General features: G+C 43.0%; 2 protein-coding genes across 2 annotated transcripts; both read right to left on the bottom strand.

Annotated features, from left to right (window-relative positions):
* Window positions 1-992: 992 nt before the first annotated feature.
* LOC149353785 (uncharacterized) lies at window positions 993-4,801 on the bottom strand. Its single transcript, XM_089577410.1, has 3 exons — window positions 4,675-4,801; window positions 2,207-2,844; window positions 993-1,093 (listed from the first exon to the last, which is right to left on the bottom strand). The coding sequence occupies exons 1-2, from the start codon at window positions 4,678-4,680 to the stop codon at window positions 2,209-2,211; spliced, it is 642 nt and encodes a 213-aa protein (XP_089433536.1). The 5' UTR covers window positions 4,681-4,801; the 3' UTR covers window positions 993-1,093; window positions 2,207-2,208.
* Window positions 4,802-12,028: 7,227 nt separating this feature from the next.
* LOC149353784 (uncharacterized) lies at window positions 12,029-13,697 on the bottom strand. Its single transcript, XM_089582823.1, has 2 exons — window positions 13,562-13,697; window positions 12,029-12,843 (listed from the first exon to the last, which is right to left on the bottom strand). Exons 1-2 carry the CDS (start codon window positions 13,565-13,567, stop codon window positions 12,238-12,240), a joined length of 612 nt encoding a protein of 203 aa, XP_089438949.1. The 5' UTR covers window positions 13,568-13,697; the 3' UTR covers window positions 12,029-12,237.
* Window positions 13,698-17,938: the final 4,241 nt, after the last annotated feature.

Here is a 17,938-nt window from a genome sequence, read left to right as displayed (position 1 = left end):
CAACAGTGACAGTTAAATAAATACGATGTCATCTAGGAGCAATAAAACAAAAATTATCGCGGTGTGCTGTGTACTTTGAGGGTCGTATTAGACATAACTGAACAGCGAGCATTCAATTTCATCAGCCAGAAGTACTGACTAGTACCATGTGTAAGAAGTATTACAAAGTGAATGCGTCATTTGCATTGTCTAATCAATAACAAATCAGAAAAACATTGACTAGTGCCGATTCCTTTTTTACGTATAAGATGTTTCGCGGAATCTTACTACGTTATCCGAACGGTGTTTTATGTTTAAAATGCCATTCTGCTATAGGGGACATAAGTTCTCGGCAGGCGCGAACGCTGAACAAAACGATCGGAGCCACCTCGTTGACTGAGTAGTAATGTATTAGCTGCTGACCCGAAAGAGTAGCGGCACACGCCGGAATGTCGCTTCTCGAAAGCAAAATCGTAGCCAATGCTGCCGCGTGGCCGGCCTTGGAATCGCTGGACCACAGGGTGACGCGCGGATGAGATTCGGCAGGCGCTCGCGAGTCTTGGAGGCGTTTTGTGCAATGTTTCGTTTGGTAAGCTTATGCTGCTCTGTCATTGGTGTTGTCCTGCTAGGCCTACGTCCCCGAAAAGCGTAAATCAATCATGGTGTACGAGAAACGAAAAAAAAAAACGATAAAGAGAAAGGAAACAGAAGTGAAAGGTTCCAAGCAGCTGCCCAGGGCACCCTTGTTGCCTTTAACGTCAGGTTAACGACTAGTACCGCAAAAAGGGTGCCAGTCAAAGCGCCAACCAGTCAGGCGCCGTACTAACACGCATGAGTAGCTGTCTGCGTTCCTTGCTTGAGAAGCTCACATATACACTTCTGGTGACTGATTTAATTATGATCCGGACTTTTCATGCATGATCTTAAAAACGTGGCACGCTGTGTTAGATGCTCGTTTGGAAATGCTGCTGCTGTACGCGAATCAGCGTAATAAAAGGGCACGAAAGTGAATTGGAATGTATTTGGTTTTATTGTTTTTTCTTTCTCGAATGAACTGAGTTTCTTTACCACGGTGATGGGAGATGGTGCTTGAAGGTTGCCGATTTTGAAATTTCTGTAAACAAAGAGCGGAGAAGGAGGTTATGTATAATAAATATTAGAAAAATGGTGCAGCGTAAGCACAAAGCAAGATTAACCATGAAGGCCATCACGCAATCAAACGTAGAGAAATACCTCGTTGAGTATACATGCCAAAAGCGCAGCTAGATGCGCGCTCAAAGGTTGCTTGGTTGCAGCAATATGTGTCGCGTATAGCTAAGGCGAGGAATGATTTCCGCTGTTTTCGAATTGCCCAGGCCTTGTTTTATGCTTTGAATTAAAGCTATATTTGTAAAATCTTCTTGTGGAGTCACATACAGGCGCTGCGCAGCTAAGCCGCGTGCCGACAAACTTTTATACTACATGCTTTGAACACTTATTCAGCAACGTCACAGGTGCAAAATTGTCACCGCACAGCCTCAAGGCGCGACGGTAATCGACGCCGTTACAGTACAACTTGACAGCGTGGGCAGCAACGCCTTCACGGGATAATACAAATCTAGAGCTTGACAACAGTGGAGCCTACACCGCGGTGAGGCCGCCGTAGACGCAGCCGGCCTCGCAAACTTAAATGCATTTTTACAGTGCCACCTATTGTTCGCTTGTTTCACTTCGAAAATAGCGTAACACACACTGGGATTTTTTTAGACGTTGCTTTTTTTTGCTGTGAAAGCTTCTTTCTTTTATAATCACTGAAAGACACCCTCTGTCAGGAAGTACAAGCTGTAAGAGAGTTGGGGTTTGATGCCCCTGCAGCTAGCGCCGACGAAGGCGAGAAAGAAGACACGTTCTTAGACACGTTCTAAGAAACAAATAAAGAAAGAAAGAAAGAAAGAAGGAAGGCAAAGCTGACGAATGTCGGGTTTGCGCTTGCGAACGCCGGCCTGCTGAGCAGCACCGCTGGAACAAGGACTGTGGTCGTCGATACTAACTGTGCGAGTCCCCACATTACAAAGGATTTATCTGGGGCCTCATGTTTCAGAAATGGGCTACTTTGGTTTTTGTAGGCGTCCGCATATAATTGGCGTGAGAAATAAATTAGTAACCCTTTTAACAGCATAGTATATAGTTTATACGGTGTGGTAGACCGCAGCTAGGCTGAAACATCGCGAGAGTAGTCTAGTCTTACCATTAATGAATGCCGAGACCCACTGCACCAACGCCGCCGGCGGCTCCGTGCGCGGTCTTGCCGAAACCAGACTGGTGCCCTGCGGCGCCAGTGTTGAATGCCGAAGAACCCTGCTTCTGTCCAGCACCGAAAGTCTTGCTGTCGCTGGCAGAGAAGCCAGAACTGTGGCTGTAGCCCTGGTTGTTCTTGTACGCGTTGACGCTGCTGTGCGCCGCGCCACCAGCGAAGGCGCCGGATCCTTGGTTGTGTCCGGCAGCACCCCCCTGGAATCCAGACTGGTGTCCGCCAGCCGCGGCTCCGTATCCCTTCTGGAACCCACCGCCTACGCCGTGTCCGAGGCCGACTCCGTGACCCAGGCCGGCTCCAACGAGAGCCGGGTTGCCCACAACGCCAGCGCCGACGAGTCCGGGGTGCGCGAGTGCGGGGCCTCCAAGGCCGGCCCCCACGACTCCGGGAACAACTCCGGGAGCAACGCCGGCACCGTAGCCGGCACCGTAGCCGACACCGCCCAGGCCGACACCGCCCAGGACTCCGCCGCGTGCCTCGACGTCCTTCTTTTCTTCCTTAGCGACAGCCTTCTTGGCGTCCTCGGCGACGGCGACGCAGGCCACAAGGGCAAGGACAGCAATGGCAGCGAACTGCAGTTCGAAGAATGAGTAGTCTTGAACGGCCGGCACTTAAGTAATATTTGGAGACTACTACGCACCACCGTTGTTAAAAATTTCAAAGCCACTAAACTACTTCGACCAAAATGCAGCAGCCTAAATTTCTGCGACAAACGCGCATGTGAAACATATTGAAGACAAGCGTTCAAAACAACTGAGACTTATCACAGGACGTGTTTTAGCGCTGCACTGAACAACATAAAGCAATATCAGTGCAGCTGTAATTTTGCATTGGATCTTAGAGCCAGAAATGTGTAAAGCGTGCTTAATTCTTTACAATGCTGAAGTTTGGCAGACGAACTGCTCTTCTATTGGTTGAAAAATAAAGGAAAGTGTATAGTGGAAGGTGTGTACATTCCCGAAAGGAATAAACAGAATTGCAGAAACCAGCCAGCCAAAAGTGAGTCAGTAGTCAAATAACATAGCATACAAGAAACAATAAGCGCTTTCGCTTCGGGGAGACAAAAATATTTGCGTTGGTGTTCTTTCTTATATAATCGATTGATTTTTACATGCCAGAGCAATATGATGGGGGTAAGAAGCACACTGAAATTCAAGGCTCCGAATTAATTTTTGCCATGAGGGTTTAGTGCAGACCAGACGCACCAAACTCTCAACTGAAGCGCCTTTTTGCATTTCGCCTCCATTGAAACGGGACCACTTAGTGGCCTCTACTAATTGGCCGTTTGCTTTAAGCGTGGGTGAGACAAGGGGGATGCGGTGAATGCTGAGAGTTGACTCTGATGAGAGCTCATTAAAACAGATAGTATGATTTTTTTTCCTCATAGTGCGAGCTTTGTAGTGCGACGTCAGTGTGACTTACAAGTTCGACATGGAAGTTTAACTGTGAATAACGAAACTCGTTCTTGCCATTCATTTGACATGTTTTCGGTTATGGTATTCTCCCTGGCGAACCGAGATAGGCGCCATGGTTACTGCAGTTTTTCTTACGGTTGCCACAATATCATCGGCTTTAGTATAGCAGCTGTGAGACATCAACTGATATCAAAGCTGAAAATTTCCAGAAATGGCACTGCGCACCGTACGGGACACAAGTACGAATCTGAAAGGTGACTGCCATCTCACCAGCTCCATCAAGTTCTTATGCAATTATAACCTTTTCGTTTCAAATGTTTGGTCATGTTGCATTAAACTGTTAACATTTACATGAGTAGACGGTTTTAGCAGTTATGTTTCCAAAATGAGGTATGACTCAGGCGGAAGGCCGCTCCTGCTGGCCTTTCTTTAAAACCATTTCAAGATCGCTGCTATTTAGCGCGAGAACAAAGCCACCCGAGCGCTGAAACTATATCATTCAAAACAGTTTCTAAAATAACACTCATTGCGTGCTGCGCCGAATAGCTTTGGAGTTTAATTAACCAGGCGCACTCCAGTGAAAATCCCGAATGAAATTTTTTAGCACAATTACGTAAATCTTAATGATATGCAGCTAGAATGGGCGTTCTGTGCCGAGTTGGCTTGATAAAGTTCACGAGATTCTGGGAGGGCATGATTACATTCATGTCGGTGCATCCGCATGCTTACAACGGGAAGCTATACACCTCTTTAACTGTATAGCTTTCCGTTTCCTCCGCTAAAGGTGGGCAAAAATCACGCGGCATTCTATGCAGAGTTTTATGTAAAACACGGTGAATTCAAATCAACTTCCATTATCATGCATGCCTGACTAGAACCTTAGTAGCAACTATTAAAATAGCACATAAATGCTGCTGCGATTATAGCGCTGTAATCACAGCGTTACAAAGTACTAGCTTTTATCACGGAGAGGAAAGTTCAGCTTACCTTCATCTCTAAGATTCAGCTGAGGCGAAGTGCAACTGATGCGTTTGGGTTCTTTAATGCCCAGGTGTATTGGTGTGGTCGCTGCACGGAGTGGGCCCTTTTATATATACTGTGCCAAGCTGACCGCGTTGCCATCAAAAGCAGCAAGCGCGGCACAGCGACCCTGTTGAGCTTCCAGGGGGTAAGGAACGGGAGAGGGTGTGAGGCGCCGGTTTCAACTTTCGCTTTCCACTTCCACTCCTTGCGGCCCTCGTTCCGAGAAAAGCCACATCGTCCATTTCTCCTGAAGGGTCTCATTAACAAAACCTGCAAAGCGATATGTCGCCATTTCATTGCGAAGTCTGGAAATGTCAAGCACCCCGACAGTTCCTACCCCTCTCAGTGTGGCGACAGGTTTGTTTACTTGCTCTAGGAGAGGAGAGGGAAAAACAAGCGCGTCGTAAGGCGAATAGCACTGATGTATAGATGAAGGCGTTGCGCTGCTTTAAGGAGGAACGAAGTCTGTGCTGGAAAGTGGAACAGTTACACATGCAGGCTTCAGTTTGGGCTAAGCGCTGAAAAAGTAATTTTCAGGTCTCTCGGTACAATCGTACCGTAATCGCTGAAAAGTTTTACTTAAGCATAGGTAAGCGTAGTTTGTTTTTGAGCAAGGTGACAGTCACGACGCAGATCATAAAATTGCAGGCTGCAACCCTCCAACAGAAACTTCTTGTAAAGAATTGAACTTGCGTCTAGGTGACCTTTCCAAACCGTGGCTCTCCCATTTGGTAACGTGTAGTAGTATTCACTGAAGAGAAAAATACTTATTCACAACATGCACAGAAAAGGCTGCTTTAATTGACTTTCTTATTCCTCCCTCAAAAATGGGGAGACCAAAGACCGCAAAGTCGTTCAAGCTATGTAGACATCCTTACTGTTCTTCGACGATTTTGGAAATTATTTACTCCTTCAATATATTCCATGCCTTACTAACTCGCGATACATAAGATACCATATTCATTCCATTATAAAAGCGGTTTTTTAGAATGAACACCAGTAGAATGCCATTTTGTAATAATTCAATGGAATTTTTTGGAATCTTAGCGAACGATCTTTATATTACAGTGCCTGCTGCCATAAGTTGATGTTGTAGCGTTAAAGGCAACTGCATAGGTTTTAAAAACCGACGAGCTTAAAGGGGTTGAATGTGTGTGACTTGAAGGCAAAGCATGCGAAGTACTTTGTGGCTAGTATTTGAAATGGTGACGTAATTGCCTATTGAAACCGCGACGGTCATCAAGCTTCTCCGCGGCGCACAGCTTCAAGTGGGGGCGGCATCATGACGTCATCGAAAGTAGCAGTAGATTTCCAACGCATAGACGTTTGCGTTCAAGAAAAAAAAAACAAACGCTGCAGAATGCAAAGGACTCCGAGTGTTGTTTGGCAACATCCAACTAGGCATGGAAGTGTTTGGCTGGCGGCAGCGGAAATTTGAAATGTTACCTTCCGTGACGTCGTACGAAGCTTCTCCGCGCTTCAATGATGCTGCGAGGAGAAGTGTATAGTTTAATCAAGAGGGGATATTCAAAATTCCGCAAGTGCTCTTTTCCACATAAACTTGTTGCCAAAAACAAGAAAGCCGACTTCTCTACACTGAAACTGCGTGGGTTACAGGACAGGCGCTAAGGGTGTGAATAGAATGCAGGAAACGTATTTTGGAAAAATCAAACAAACAACTAGCCCTTCTTTCTTTTGTTTCAGCTGGAAATGCATTGTCAGTCATCTTGTCTCGGGCAACATTGCTATGCGAGAAAGTGCACTTGCGGAATTTTGAATATCCCCTTTTCACGTCACTATTTTAACCGCTAGCTCCAAAACACTTGATATGCATTACCTGCAGCTTTTATTGATTTGAATCCTTGAACGACACGGAATTCTCAAAAAGTGGTGCAGTATTTATCAACCTGTCCATGCACTTGCTACTCCAGGCAGTGTATTTGATTTGTGAGTATTGATTTTTCTTAGTCATTTGTTTATTGTTTCTGAAACAACTTGAATCTTCGTTCGCCTCATTTTCAGATCGTCAGGACATAGTGAAATAAATTATTAGATCCTTTGTTTTAACAAGTCTTCGTTTTAACAAGCCGGAAATTTGTAGAACAAACTGTTCTTGAGGAATAATCCTTTATCTGTCTGTTACTCCTTCTATGTTGTGTTTTTATCTTTTTTCTTTAAAATTTATGTTTATATGCATGTTTTGTCGTTGCCAACTGCCAGACACTGCCCCTCAAGTCTTCTTTGGCTTAGGCAGGCCTGAATCTTTATTATGTTCATTGAATATAAACTATTATTATTATTTTTATTATTATTATTATTATTATTATTATTATTATTATTATTATTATTATTATTATTATTATTATTATTATTATTATTATTATTATTATTATTATTATTATTATTATTATTATTATTATTATTATTCCAACTCTAATTCGTTAGTGCAATCTATAACTGCGTCAGCTTTCCTTCCTAGGATCTTGAAATGTGAACTGGAAGAGATTCTTTTCAGTTTTCGCCCTAACAAGCCTACTGGATATGATGGAACACCTTTAAACATTCTTCGCAGGAACTTTAATGTGCTGTCAGAAATTCTCCTTTGTATGCTGAATGGTTTTTTGGAGGGTGACAAAATTCCAGAACGCCTGAAAACTGCAGTTGTTTTGCCCCTATACAAGTCAGGACAGAAAGATAAGATTGAAAACTACCGGCCAATTTCTGTCTTACCTGTAATTGCCCAGGTCTTAGAAAAGTTTCTTTTTCGCACTATGTCTTCTGTTCTTAACAAGTTTTCGGTTCTGAGTGATCGCCAGTTTGGCTTTGTCGTTGGGCGTGGTACGGTTTCCCTGCTCGAGGAATTTTCGGATGAATTGTTTTCAGCGTTTGATCAGAATCTTTTCCCGTGTGCTCTTTTCTTAGATGTAGCGAAAGCATTTGACTCCCTGAACCATCAAATCTTGCTAAGCAAGCTGTATTCGTCAGGTTTCCGTGGACCTTTTTACCACATTCTCGAAAAGTACCTCAGCAATCGTTATCAAGTGGTGGCAACCGATGATAAGAGCATTTTCAGTTGTAAGTTGCCGCTGAATGCGGGTGTTCCTCAAGGGTCAATTTTATCTCCATTGTTGTTTAATATTTTTGTCAATGACTTCCCTTTGGCCATTTCCAAATGTTTGGTGTTCCAATATGCTAATGACACAGTGTTACTGGCAAAGCATCTATCCTACAAAATGGCCTCTGGTTTGTTGCAAAATGACATTTACAATGCCATGCGCTGGTTGGCGGAGAATGGAATTGCTGTCAACGTCCAAAAAACACAGCTTGTCTGTTTTCGTTCCCCACTAAAGACAACTGTTACTAACATTCCTATTTACTTACATACTTCAAACTGTATTTCTTGTAAATGTTCACCTATTGATTATGTGGAATGTGTTAGGTATCTAGGAGTGTCTTTTGACAGTAGCTTAACCTGGCATCACCACTTATCTAATGTGTGTTCTAAATTGAGGTCAGTGACATGGTTGTTGTTTAATATCAAAAGCTTTGTGCCTTTATCTGTAAAAAAAAACAATTGTTAATGCTTTGGCGTACAGTGTATTAAGATATGGTATTACTATCTTTGGCTTTTGCTCGGACCGCTGGATTTGCAGGATAGACTGCATTTTAAAGAATATTCTGAAAAACGTAGCTTATAACACTCCTACTTTGTCAGCTGAAAATATCTTCCGTGAAATAGGGCTCCCAAACTTCAAATCTTTGTTCGTTGATACAGTTGTGCTTAAGCATTACTGGTCCAGTGAATTTAAACAGGAATTTACCCCGACGAGACATCTCAGGAAACATAACCGGTACATTGTTCCTCGTTCAAACACGAGGTATGGTGCGGCCAGACGTTGACCTTATGTGCCGGCTACTTTTAACAAATTGCCGGATGAAACCTTCACGGCTAGTTCCAGAGGCAAACTTCGAGAATTATTGCAGAATGAATGGTAGAGTTTCTGGTATAGTGCAATCTGTTTCGTTTTGTCTGATTATGCGCCTTTATGCTCCTTTCAGTTTTGTTTTGTATGGACTCACTAATTTTTAGTATGCTCTTTTTCATCTTTATTGTTTTGGTTTTTTCTTTGTCTATGTATGCATTTTCACGCTTTTCAGTCACTATGTATTTTTTTTAGGCACGGTCCTACAAGCCATCTAAAGGCTTAGACCGGCCTGTCTCGCCTGTAGTGCTATTGAAGGTGACAAAATAAACTATTATTATTATTATTATTATTATTATTATTATTATTATTATTATTATTATTATTATTATTATTATTATTATTATTATTATTATTATTATTATTATTATTATTATCAAATTTTAAATAAAGCCGTAAGATGAGAGGAATTAAAGATCTTGGTGGTTTGTTGGTGGAAAGAAACTTCGATTATTTTCCATTTTCCATAGTTCAGCGATGAAGCAATTTGCCGTTTGAAGGTAGTGCCTCTTATTTATATATATTGGCCCAACACAACTGAGGCGGATAACGAAAAAAAAAAACGGCAGATGATTTGAACCTCCCAGCCAATATTCCATTGTTTTGTTTCTCTGAGAACGATGGCAGCACTGAGGCAATTTGGGGTACATTTCGCACAGAATGCGCAATAAAAAGCAAATGCATGTGTAAATCTTTACGAGTGTAAATTATGTGTACTAGAACACTATAGCAAGAAGAAACTACAGAACAGTACAGTATAGGAGATAACAAATTATACCAATGCAGTATAGCAAATGTTTTTGCTTTGGTTGCCAAAGCGACTCAGGCTATGAGGGACGCCGTAGTGGAGGGCTCCGGATGCATTCGACCACCTCGGGTTCTTTGACATGCACTGGCATTACACAGTACACGGCCTATAGCATTTCGCCTCCATCGAAATGCAACTGCCGCGGCCGGGATCGAACCCGCGTCTTTCGTGTTAGCAGCTGAAATCATAGCCACTGAGCCACCGAGGTGGCTCAAATGTTTTTCGGCTGTGAGATTGGCTTGCCCATTTCATTGTTTTATTGCAGTGAAAAAATCTCTTCCTGGATTAGAGATAACCAACTAACCCTGCTGTAAATATTGAACGACGGAGGAGGTTGTCTGTTGGCGAAGATTTTATTTAATTTTGATTAAATAATCGGGCTCTTTCATTACCGTTATAATTGCGTGGGAAATAACATAGGTTTGGTTAGGAAACAGCGTAAACCTTACCGTTCAGGTAAGAATTCCCGACTCTAACACTACAATGGTGGTCGAACGGGCTAGTTGGTAGTTCATATTTGAAAAAAAAAACAGCCAACTCATAATACACGGACTGAGGAAGAAAAGACGACACAGTGCTGACTTCAACTAGTTGAAGTCAGCGCTGTGTCATCCTATCTTGTTCAATCCGTGTATTAAGGGTTCGCTGTGTTTTCTTCAAATATAAACTACCAACTAGCCCTTTCGACCACTCTTGCAAGTTGCATTTGTAATTACTCGGACCCTTTTATGTGTTTCTCTGCCGAACCTTCACGCCTCGTTGCCCTCCTGGCTGTCGCTGTTTTGCCGTGCTGGTTCTTTGGCTTGTATTCGTGTCAACTTGCTTCCTGATCGGGTATAGGCTCTCCTGGAAGGTTTTAAAACGTCCCTTCACCATGAAGAACTAGTTGAAGACAGCGCGGTGTCGTCCTATATTGCTCAGTCTGTGTCTTAAGGATGCGCTGTTTTTTCAAAATATGAACTCTAATACCACAGTCTTCAATACGGCCGTAATTTTTCTAACTGCGCTAAGAAGTGACGTCAGCATGCGGCTCTTGAAGCAACTTTCGTAGCTGCATTTGCGTACTACATATGTACGGAAACCTTGCACTATACTGAATTTATTTTAAGGTGTATGCAGTTTCACGAAACTGAACAGCTTTATGACGCTTCTACTGGGGCAAAATAGCAGCCAAAAGTGTTTGGTTATTAATAATATTTGTTTACCAAAAACTGGCTTACATACCTCACAAAGCATTAGACCAAACTCGTCAGATAGAACTCATGTTTGGCTCTGACGGACATTTAGTGGAGGCTACTAAGTAAAATAACAACTAAAATTTGACTCGAAGATGGCTGCTCAGCACATGGTTGTAGAGATACAGTAGTACAACATTTGAAAGGTATTGAGATCAAGAAGAAATATCTTAGGAGCCTCAATACGTTCACTGAAATGGAAAATTTCTCAACAAAGAATGCTATGTTACATCAACCTTCTTTTGCAGCCCCCCGCATATTGAATATAAAAAAGTGTTGGTAGAAGTAATGGTTTAACACTTCCATGCGCCCTGAGGCGTGTAGCTGAGGTAACAGAAATCGGCTGAATATTCTCAAGCCTTAAGTCTCACGAGAATATACTTTATGATGATAATTATGAACTTTTATGGCGCAAGGGCGTCTGCGGACAAAAGTGCCGTGGCACAAGGTGGTTTCATCCTTTCAAGGTGGAATGAGCGACCCATATCCCAAGCACTTCACCCCAAACAAGCCGAGCATCAGAGCAGGGTAAATCTTGTACCCATTGTATCACCGGTGGGTACGCGGTGGCACAGGGGATCGAACCCCACGCCTACAGCATGACAGGCGGATGCTAAAACCACTAGGCCACCACTGCGGTCAGAGTATACTACATTAGAGAGCCCAAAAATTGAACTTCACATTTCTTAGCATGATATTCTGTTTTTAGTAAAGAGAACGAATAAACGAAATCATAACTTTCGCATGCACTCTTTATTAGGAGCGTCCTTCTGGTTCTTGGTAATATAGTCATGAATCTGCAGAAAAGATATTTTTCGCTATTACAAATAATGCAATACTACAAAGACTATAAAATTCAGCATTCTAAAGAGAGAAACCGATTTACATGAAGGTTTCGGAGACGTATTCTATTTATGGCGCGCGTGCCCTCAAACTTCGAGGGTCGTATCCGCAAAGCTATTTTCTCTGATGGCACTTGTATTTGCCGGATGCATGAGTATTGCGTAGCCTTGATAGTCAGGTAAAGAACGGTGCAATCATGATAGCCATTGAGATATGCACTGCATAGTTACAAAACGAGGCTATTGAAAAAGCTGTTTTGTCGATGTCACATGGTTTCTTTGAGTCTTCGTATCTCTGTGTGCATTCCTCTGGCTACACAGCCCTGGAGGCGCCTAAACAGTAAGAAGTTGGAGTATTTTCTTACGTTATGGCCACATTTTAAGCGCCCTTTATGTTATCAGCGGGCGGTTGAAAGTCTTGCGCCGGCAAATTAAAAACACAAGTAGGAATATATTTTCAACATAACTTTATTCAAGCTCAATAAACATGCAATAATCGAAGCAATTTTGCCAGGTTTTCCTGCCCAAGGCTCAAGAAAACAAATCTTCCTTCGCAGGTGCATAATCTACACCACGCTACGAGAATGTGTGAAAGAATGCGCTCCAATCACTTTTTCAAATAGAGAGTGCATATGGAAGTTCCGAAGCTAGACATTCCTCTAGCCGTGGATACCCAGGCCAGCGGTGTGGACGCCTCCAGCACCACCGTAGCCACTCTGGCCGAAGCCGGCCTGGTGTCCACCAGCGCCTCCCTGAAATCCTGATGAACCCTGCTTGTTGCCGGCGCCAAAGGTCTTGCCGTCGCTCGATGAGAAGCCGGAGCTGTGGCTGTAGCCCTGGTTGTTGTTGTACGAGTTCACCTTGCTGCCCGCGGCGCCACCGGCGAATCCAGCGGCTCCAAGGTTATGTCCGGCCGCACCGCCCTGGTACCCGCCCTGCTGGCCTCCGGCGCTGGAGCCATATCCAGATTGGAAACCGTGTCCCAGGCCGTGGCCCAGTCCAGCCCCGACAAGGCCGGGGCCCACGAGACCTGGACCAGCCAGACCAGCGCCTCCGAGACCAACGCCGCCTAAGCCAGTGCCGACGAGACCCGTGCCGAGACCCGTGCCGAGACCCGTGCCGAGACCCGCGCCGTAGCCAACACCTCCGAGGCCACCTAGGACCCCACCGCGGGCTTCGACGTCCTTCTTGTCGTCTTTCTTGGTTGCCTCTTCAGCCAGTGCGACGCAAGCCACGAAGGCGATGAGCACGGTGGCGGAGAAAAACTTGGAATGACAAACAATAAACGAAAATTAGCTTGCTTAGTCATCCCCAGCCGAATAAGCATTGATATATGAGCTGAAATTATGTCTGTACGCTTGCTAAAATAATGCTCAGAATTTATTCTTTCCAAATCGATCAGAAACGTTGAGCGCTGCCCTGCCATAACGTCAACGCAACTTAGTTGACCAAACCTTCACGCGAATGTATAATAACCTCACTCATAAACTCAGGAAAGCAGAATAGATTTTTGTTGTCTGTGCTCATTGTATGGTGCATATAGAAGGTCGCCTAGCTAAAAACGTCAAGAAATATTTGAAAAAAAAAATATTCGTTGAACGTGTTAGTCGTTAAAACCCTTCTATTCAACTCAGAGTTTGCATAGTCTTTTGTTTACAAAAGCAGCTTACTACTGGCAGTCTTCAGCCATTTTTAGCCTCAGCTGTAGTACTCAGAGAGGGGTGCGTAACTAGAAATACCTGTGCAAAAAAAGACAAGCTAACATTTTACATCGTTAACAATAGCACCGCATACAAAAGGGTGGTGATTCCATCATAGCATTTTCGTTACAGTCAATGGTCAATTCTACATGCATCTACACTTGGCACACTTATTGAATTGTTATGTCAAGGCTGTTTTGTCTATGCCGTTTACAGGAAACATGAATATTCCTTTCCGCACAACGTCACATTACACTTGACATCTTGGGTAGCACATGCTCACCTTCATCTTGAAATTGGTAGCCGACTTGGAAGTGCAGAACGATTGCTCGAGACGTTGTGGCTGAACGATGGGTCCGCAGTGATGTGTTTCACTGTGTTCTCAGCACCCTTTTATACTCAATGGCAGATGGTCAAATTGCAGCAAACAGTGGCAAATGCCGCGCTCCTACGTTTTTGGATGGCAAGGGGACGCGGGGCCTCCAGAAGCGGTTCCTGCCACTTTTTCCCCTCGCCGCTTCGTTTCAAGATTTCCATTCCGAGAAGTTCCTTCTTTCACACAGTTTAACGTCCTTGCTTCGGACAATTTTGTTTCGCATCTCTGGAGCCTATGACGTCCGCTCACCTTGAAGCATTCTGAGCATTTCAGTTCTTTCTTTTTATCATGCTGTTGCTGTTTTATAATGCTGTTCGGACCGTCAACAAGTTCAGGCTTCGTGTTACATACGAAATACACTACCCCTTGCGTGAGCGCAACACCTCTTGGAAAATGTGAACAGAATTATGTGAAATAGCGTGCTTGGAAACAGCAGCCATGCGCACACAGTATGCCAGTTAGTTAAAGCATAATAATTTGAAAGCTAAATGCAACGTGTCAGGCAATCAGTAATTATTCATGACAAATTTGCTTAAACGAAGTATCCGGCTCAACTGATACCCCAACCTAAAATTTATTACATGCAATTGACATCATATAATGAAAAAACTGCTACAGAATAACATCAAACTCCTTATATATTTCATTCATTCTTCTAGATCTCATACTTGCCTAACTTGTCATCATCATGGTTTATAATGACCTCAAATGGCCAACCATGCCCTAAACAATAGAAAAATCCTCGGTCTCTTTCTTGCTGCGAATCAGTATGTAATATACTGGTGCCTTAATGCAGAAACTACCCTTTATGTAGATGGCAGATTCAGTGCTCACTGGGACTAGTGATACACGCATCATTGTGCCGAGAATCGCACATATAAGGGGCATTTCTATGCTATTCTATGGATGTTGCTGTACCGTATACCTTTAAAACTGTATACCTTTAAAATGACAGGTTCCTAAATGGCTGATGCATGTTCACAAAATAAAAAAAAGAAACCACCAAACAACACATGTCTTCTTTTGCTGTGTCGCCAGCGGCTCTATAGAAATGCACCTTTATGGAGTATTACTTACATTTCTCTGAACGAAGTAAAAAAAAGCTATTTTATGCCAATAAACCATTTTGGTCACTAATTATAAACAAGTTTTCTCATGAAAAAATAGTCCAGGGCGTCTCAATTAACAACGGCAGCATCTAAGTCCTTAATATCACGGAAATCTGAGGGCCGAAGAAGGTGCACAAAAACGACTAAATCAAAGGATAACCAGCCAGGTAGAGTATTTCGCTCTTAGCAGCGGCCCTTCCCCGTGCCTTGTGCATAACAACCACAACAGTCTGAAGACACCGTAGGTAACAAGGCGACAGAATGACTTTTCGTGATCTTTTTTCACTGCACTACCATTTAGCAACTTGAACGAGGGACAGCAGTCAACTAGGCATAAATAATGCGTTGCCATATCTTAAGAGTCATATAATACGGCATGTGTGATGGACGACTATAAAAATGTGCCGGTTTCCTGTGTGCCCTTGAGTTTAAATTATTTTTAAGCCAAAGTTTCCTTTGATGCCAACCATAGCGTGCCTGGGTTCAGATATGACGTCTGCCAGCAAAAATTCGGCAGTATTTTGAAAGCTAGCACAGGACGTTCCTCGAGAATGAATCTAAATCTACGTTATCAGCTTTCGCGTGAAATCGTTATAATTATTTTTATTCTCCTTCCTGACTTTAGAGTTATTATTCAAAACAAGTTCCCCTTTCCGGTACCAAATAAAAATTCTTGGGCGCCACCCGAACAAAAATTCTGCCTACGTGCCTCGCCTAACCTCTTCGACAACATTCGCTTTCTCGAGTACCAATGTGTGGCGCGAAGCTATCAAGACAGTGGCGTTGTGCACGGGTGCACATTTCATGCCATGGTGCTCAGTGAGCAGCAGCTTTAGTGTTCCACTGTTACGTCGTACTATGCATGACACAAGAGCGTTGACTCTCCTGCGATTCGCGAGAGCAATGCAAACCTCCGCGCTCCGTTAACTCCGGAGCAGACTCTTGCATGTCGCTTAGTTACAGCGTGCAACCTGAAAGTACCTTTACCAAATTTGCCTAAACGTTACTTGCACAAGTCGCTTCCTATTCAAAGTTAAGCAATCGCGCGCACTACAGCCGTCATGCGCAACGCATGAGAGAGCTTATGACACATAATTTACGCTTCCGAGCGCTCAGCATTTTTTGTAACATTTTCAACGCTTGCAGTAAATTGCCGCAGACATGGTGACTTGAGCGGCAGCACGCACTTTGCGCATGAAAGAGTGCACCTTAGCGCGTTATGCGTAACCGCAGTGCTTCTGACTAGCCCACCTTTTTATGTATATTATATGGTTCAGTGTGGGTTCAACGCTTGAGCATGTTATAGAGCTGCATGCTGGGTGACTGCGAGACTAACGGCGAAGGTCAAAACTCATGATAAGAAAGAAACTGGGCATAGGGGACATGTATTGCCGATAACGCATTAGAGAGTTCCAAACTGTTTGGATCTGTGTTGCTACCATAAGAATCTGCGTCTTTCGTCACTGCATCCTTTCAGTACAACGTTTATGGTCTAATACGCAGTATCTTTGCCTCTAATGCTCGTTCTGTGCTGATGGGTACGCACATCTCTCTTGGGTGACAGCACTGGGCACGTGTAAGGGCGCAGCTCCACGGGCACCAACGTGCCTTTTCATTCCACTTCAGTCAATTGCGTATACGGCGAAGGGCAGTCTATATATATATATATATATATATATATATATATATATATATATATATATATATATATATATATAGAGAGAGAGAGAGAGAGAGAGAGAGATAGCGAAGCATACGCTTCGTTAAAGAAAACATTTATTTGACTTGACTTTTCGATCGGAAGACCAATCTTTTCCAAAATTTGAAAAAGATCGAGATCGGTCTTCCGATCGAAACATCGAGTCAACTAAATTATTCCTTTAACTAAGCGTATATTTCGTCATATACTCTTTTAAGCAGTCCAGTACTGCATGGCCTCGCAAGTTTTATATATATATATATATATATATATATATATATATATATAAATATATATATATATATATATATATATATATATATATAGTTCTCAACTCTCCATCATTGTCTGATATATATGAGACAAGGATGGGGAATTGAGGACTTTGTGGCGACTTATGTGTGAAGGAAACCAGCACTCAGTGAAACCAAGGAAAGCACAGGAAATTTCTTAATTTGTGGTGTTGACCAAAGGCAAAAGAGTAGTGCAATTAATTTCTACCGGGACGATACTGATAATAGAGCACAAGAAAAGACAACCACATACGGGCCACCGATAGGATCCGAACCTACATGGCCATTCGAAACCCAACCGGCAGCGCAGGCTCAGCAATGGCACTGCGATTGTCTCAAATCGTCGTCGTCAGCATATTTATCTACATTCCAACCAAAATCAAGCCTAGCAGGTAGCGGGAGGAAGTTGGTTTGCGCATGAGATTAGGAATATAAGGGGCCCCAGCTGGCACAGGATAGGGTTATTTGGGTAGCTATGGGAGAGGCCTTTGTACTGCAGTGGGCGCAGTCAGAGTCAGGCTGATATATATATATATATATATATATATATACATATTAAGCAGACGAGGAAAGGGGAATGAGGGGCTCGTTATAAATATGAGAGAAGCCAACAGCCACAGAATCCAAGGGGCACAGGGGATTTTTTTTTAATTTTTATTTATTTATTTTGTGGTGTTGGTCAATTTATGTTACTGAATATGATATTGCTTAAAGCTTAAAGCTTTTCTAATCAATTAGCTTTAAGCAATAACATATTCAGTAATATAAATTGATCAACACCACAAAATAAATAAATAAAAATTAAAAAAACCCCTGTGCCCCTTGGTTTCTGTGGCTGTTGGCTTCTCTCATATATATGTATATATATATATATATGGCCGTCAATGTGAAGGTGAACACTCTTGATATATGTATTGACGCATGCGAGTGCATGTGCATGAGGAACGTAGCAAGTGGTCTGAAGAACAAAAACAAAAAGACGTATCTTTGATCTTAAAAACTGAAAACTAAGTCATTCTGTAACGATTTGCCCATGAATTAACACGACAGAAGGTACCATACATCGCCCCCACGACCATCATACGGCGTATGTGGAGCTTTGCAAACGAAACTACAACAGGCCTCTCTTCACTTCATAATTTCGAAGGCATAATCAGCTGACCCTCATCTTGAGCTTGGTGAC

This window comes from Amblyomma mixtum, chromosome 3, assembly GCF_055824585.1.
Source record: "Amblyomma mixtum isolate Tamu chromosome 3, ASM5582458v1, whole genome shotgun sequence".
NCBI lineage: Eukaryota > Metazoa > Arthropoda > Arachnida > Ixodida > Ixodidae > Amblyomma > Amblyomma mixtum.
This window is presented reverse-complemented; position numbering and strand designations above follow the sequence as displayed.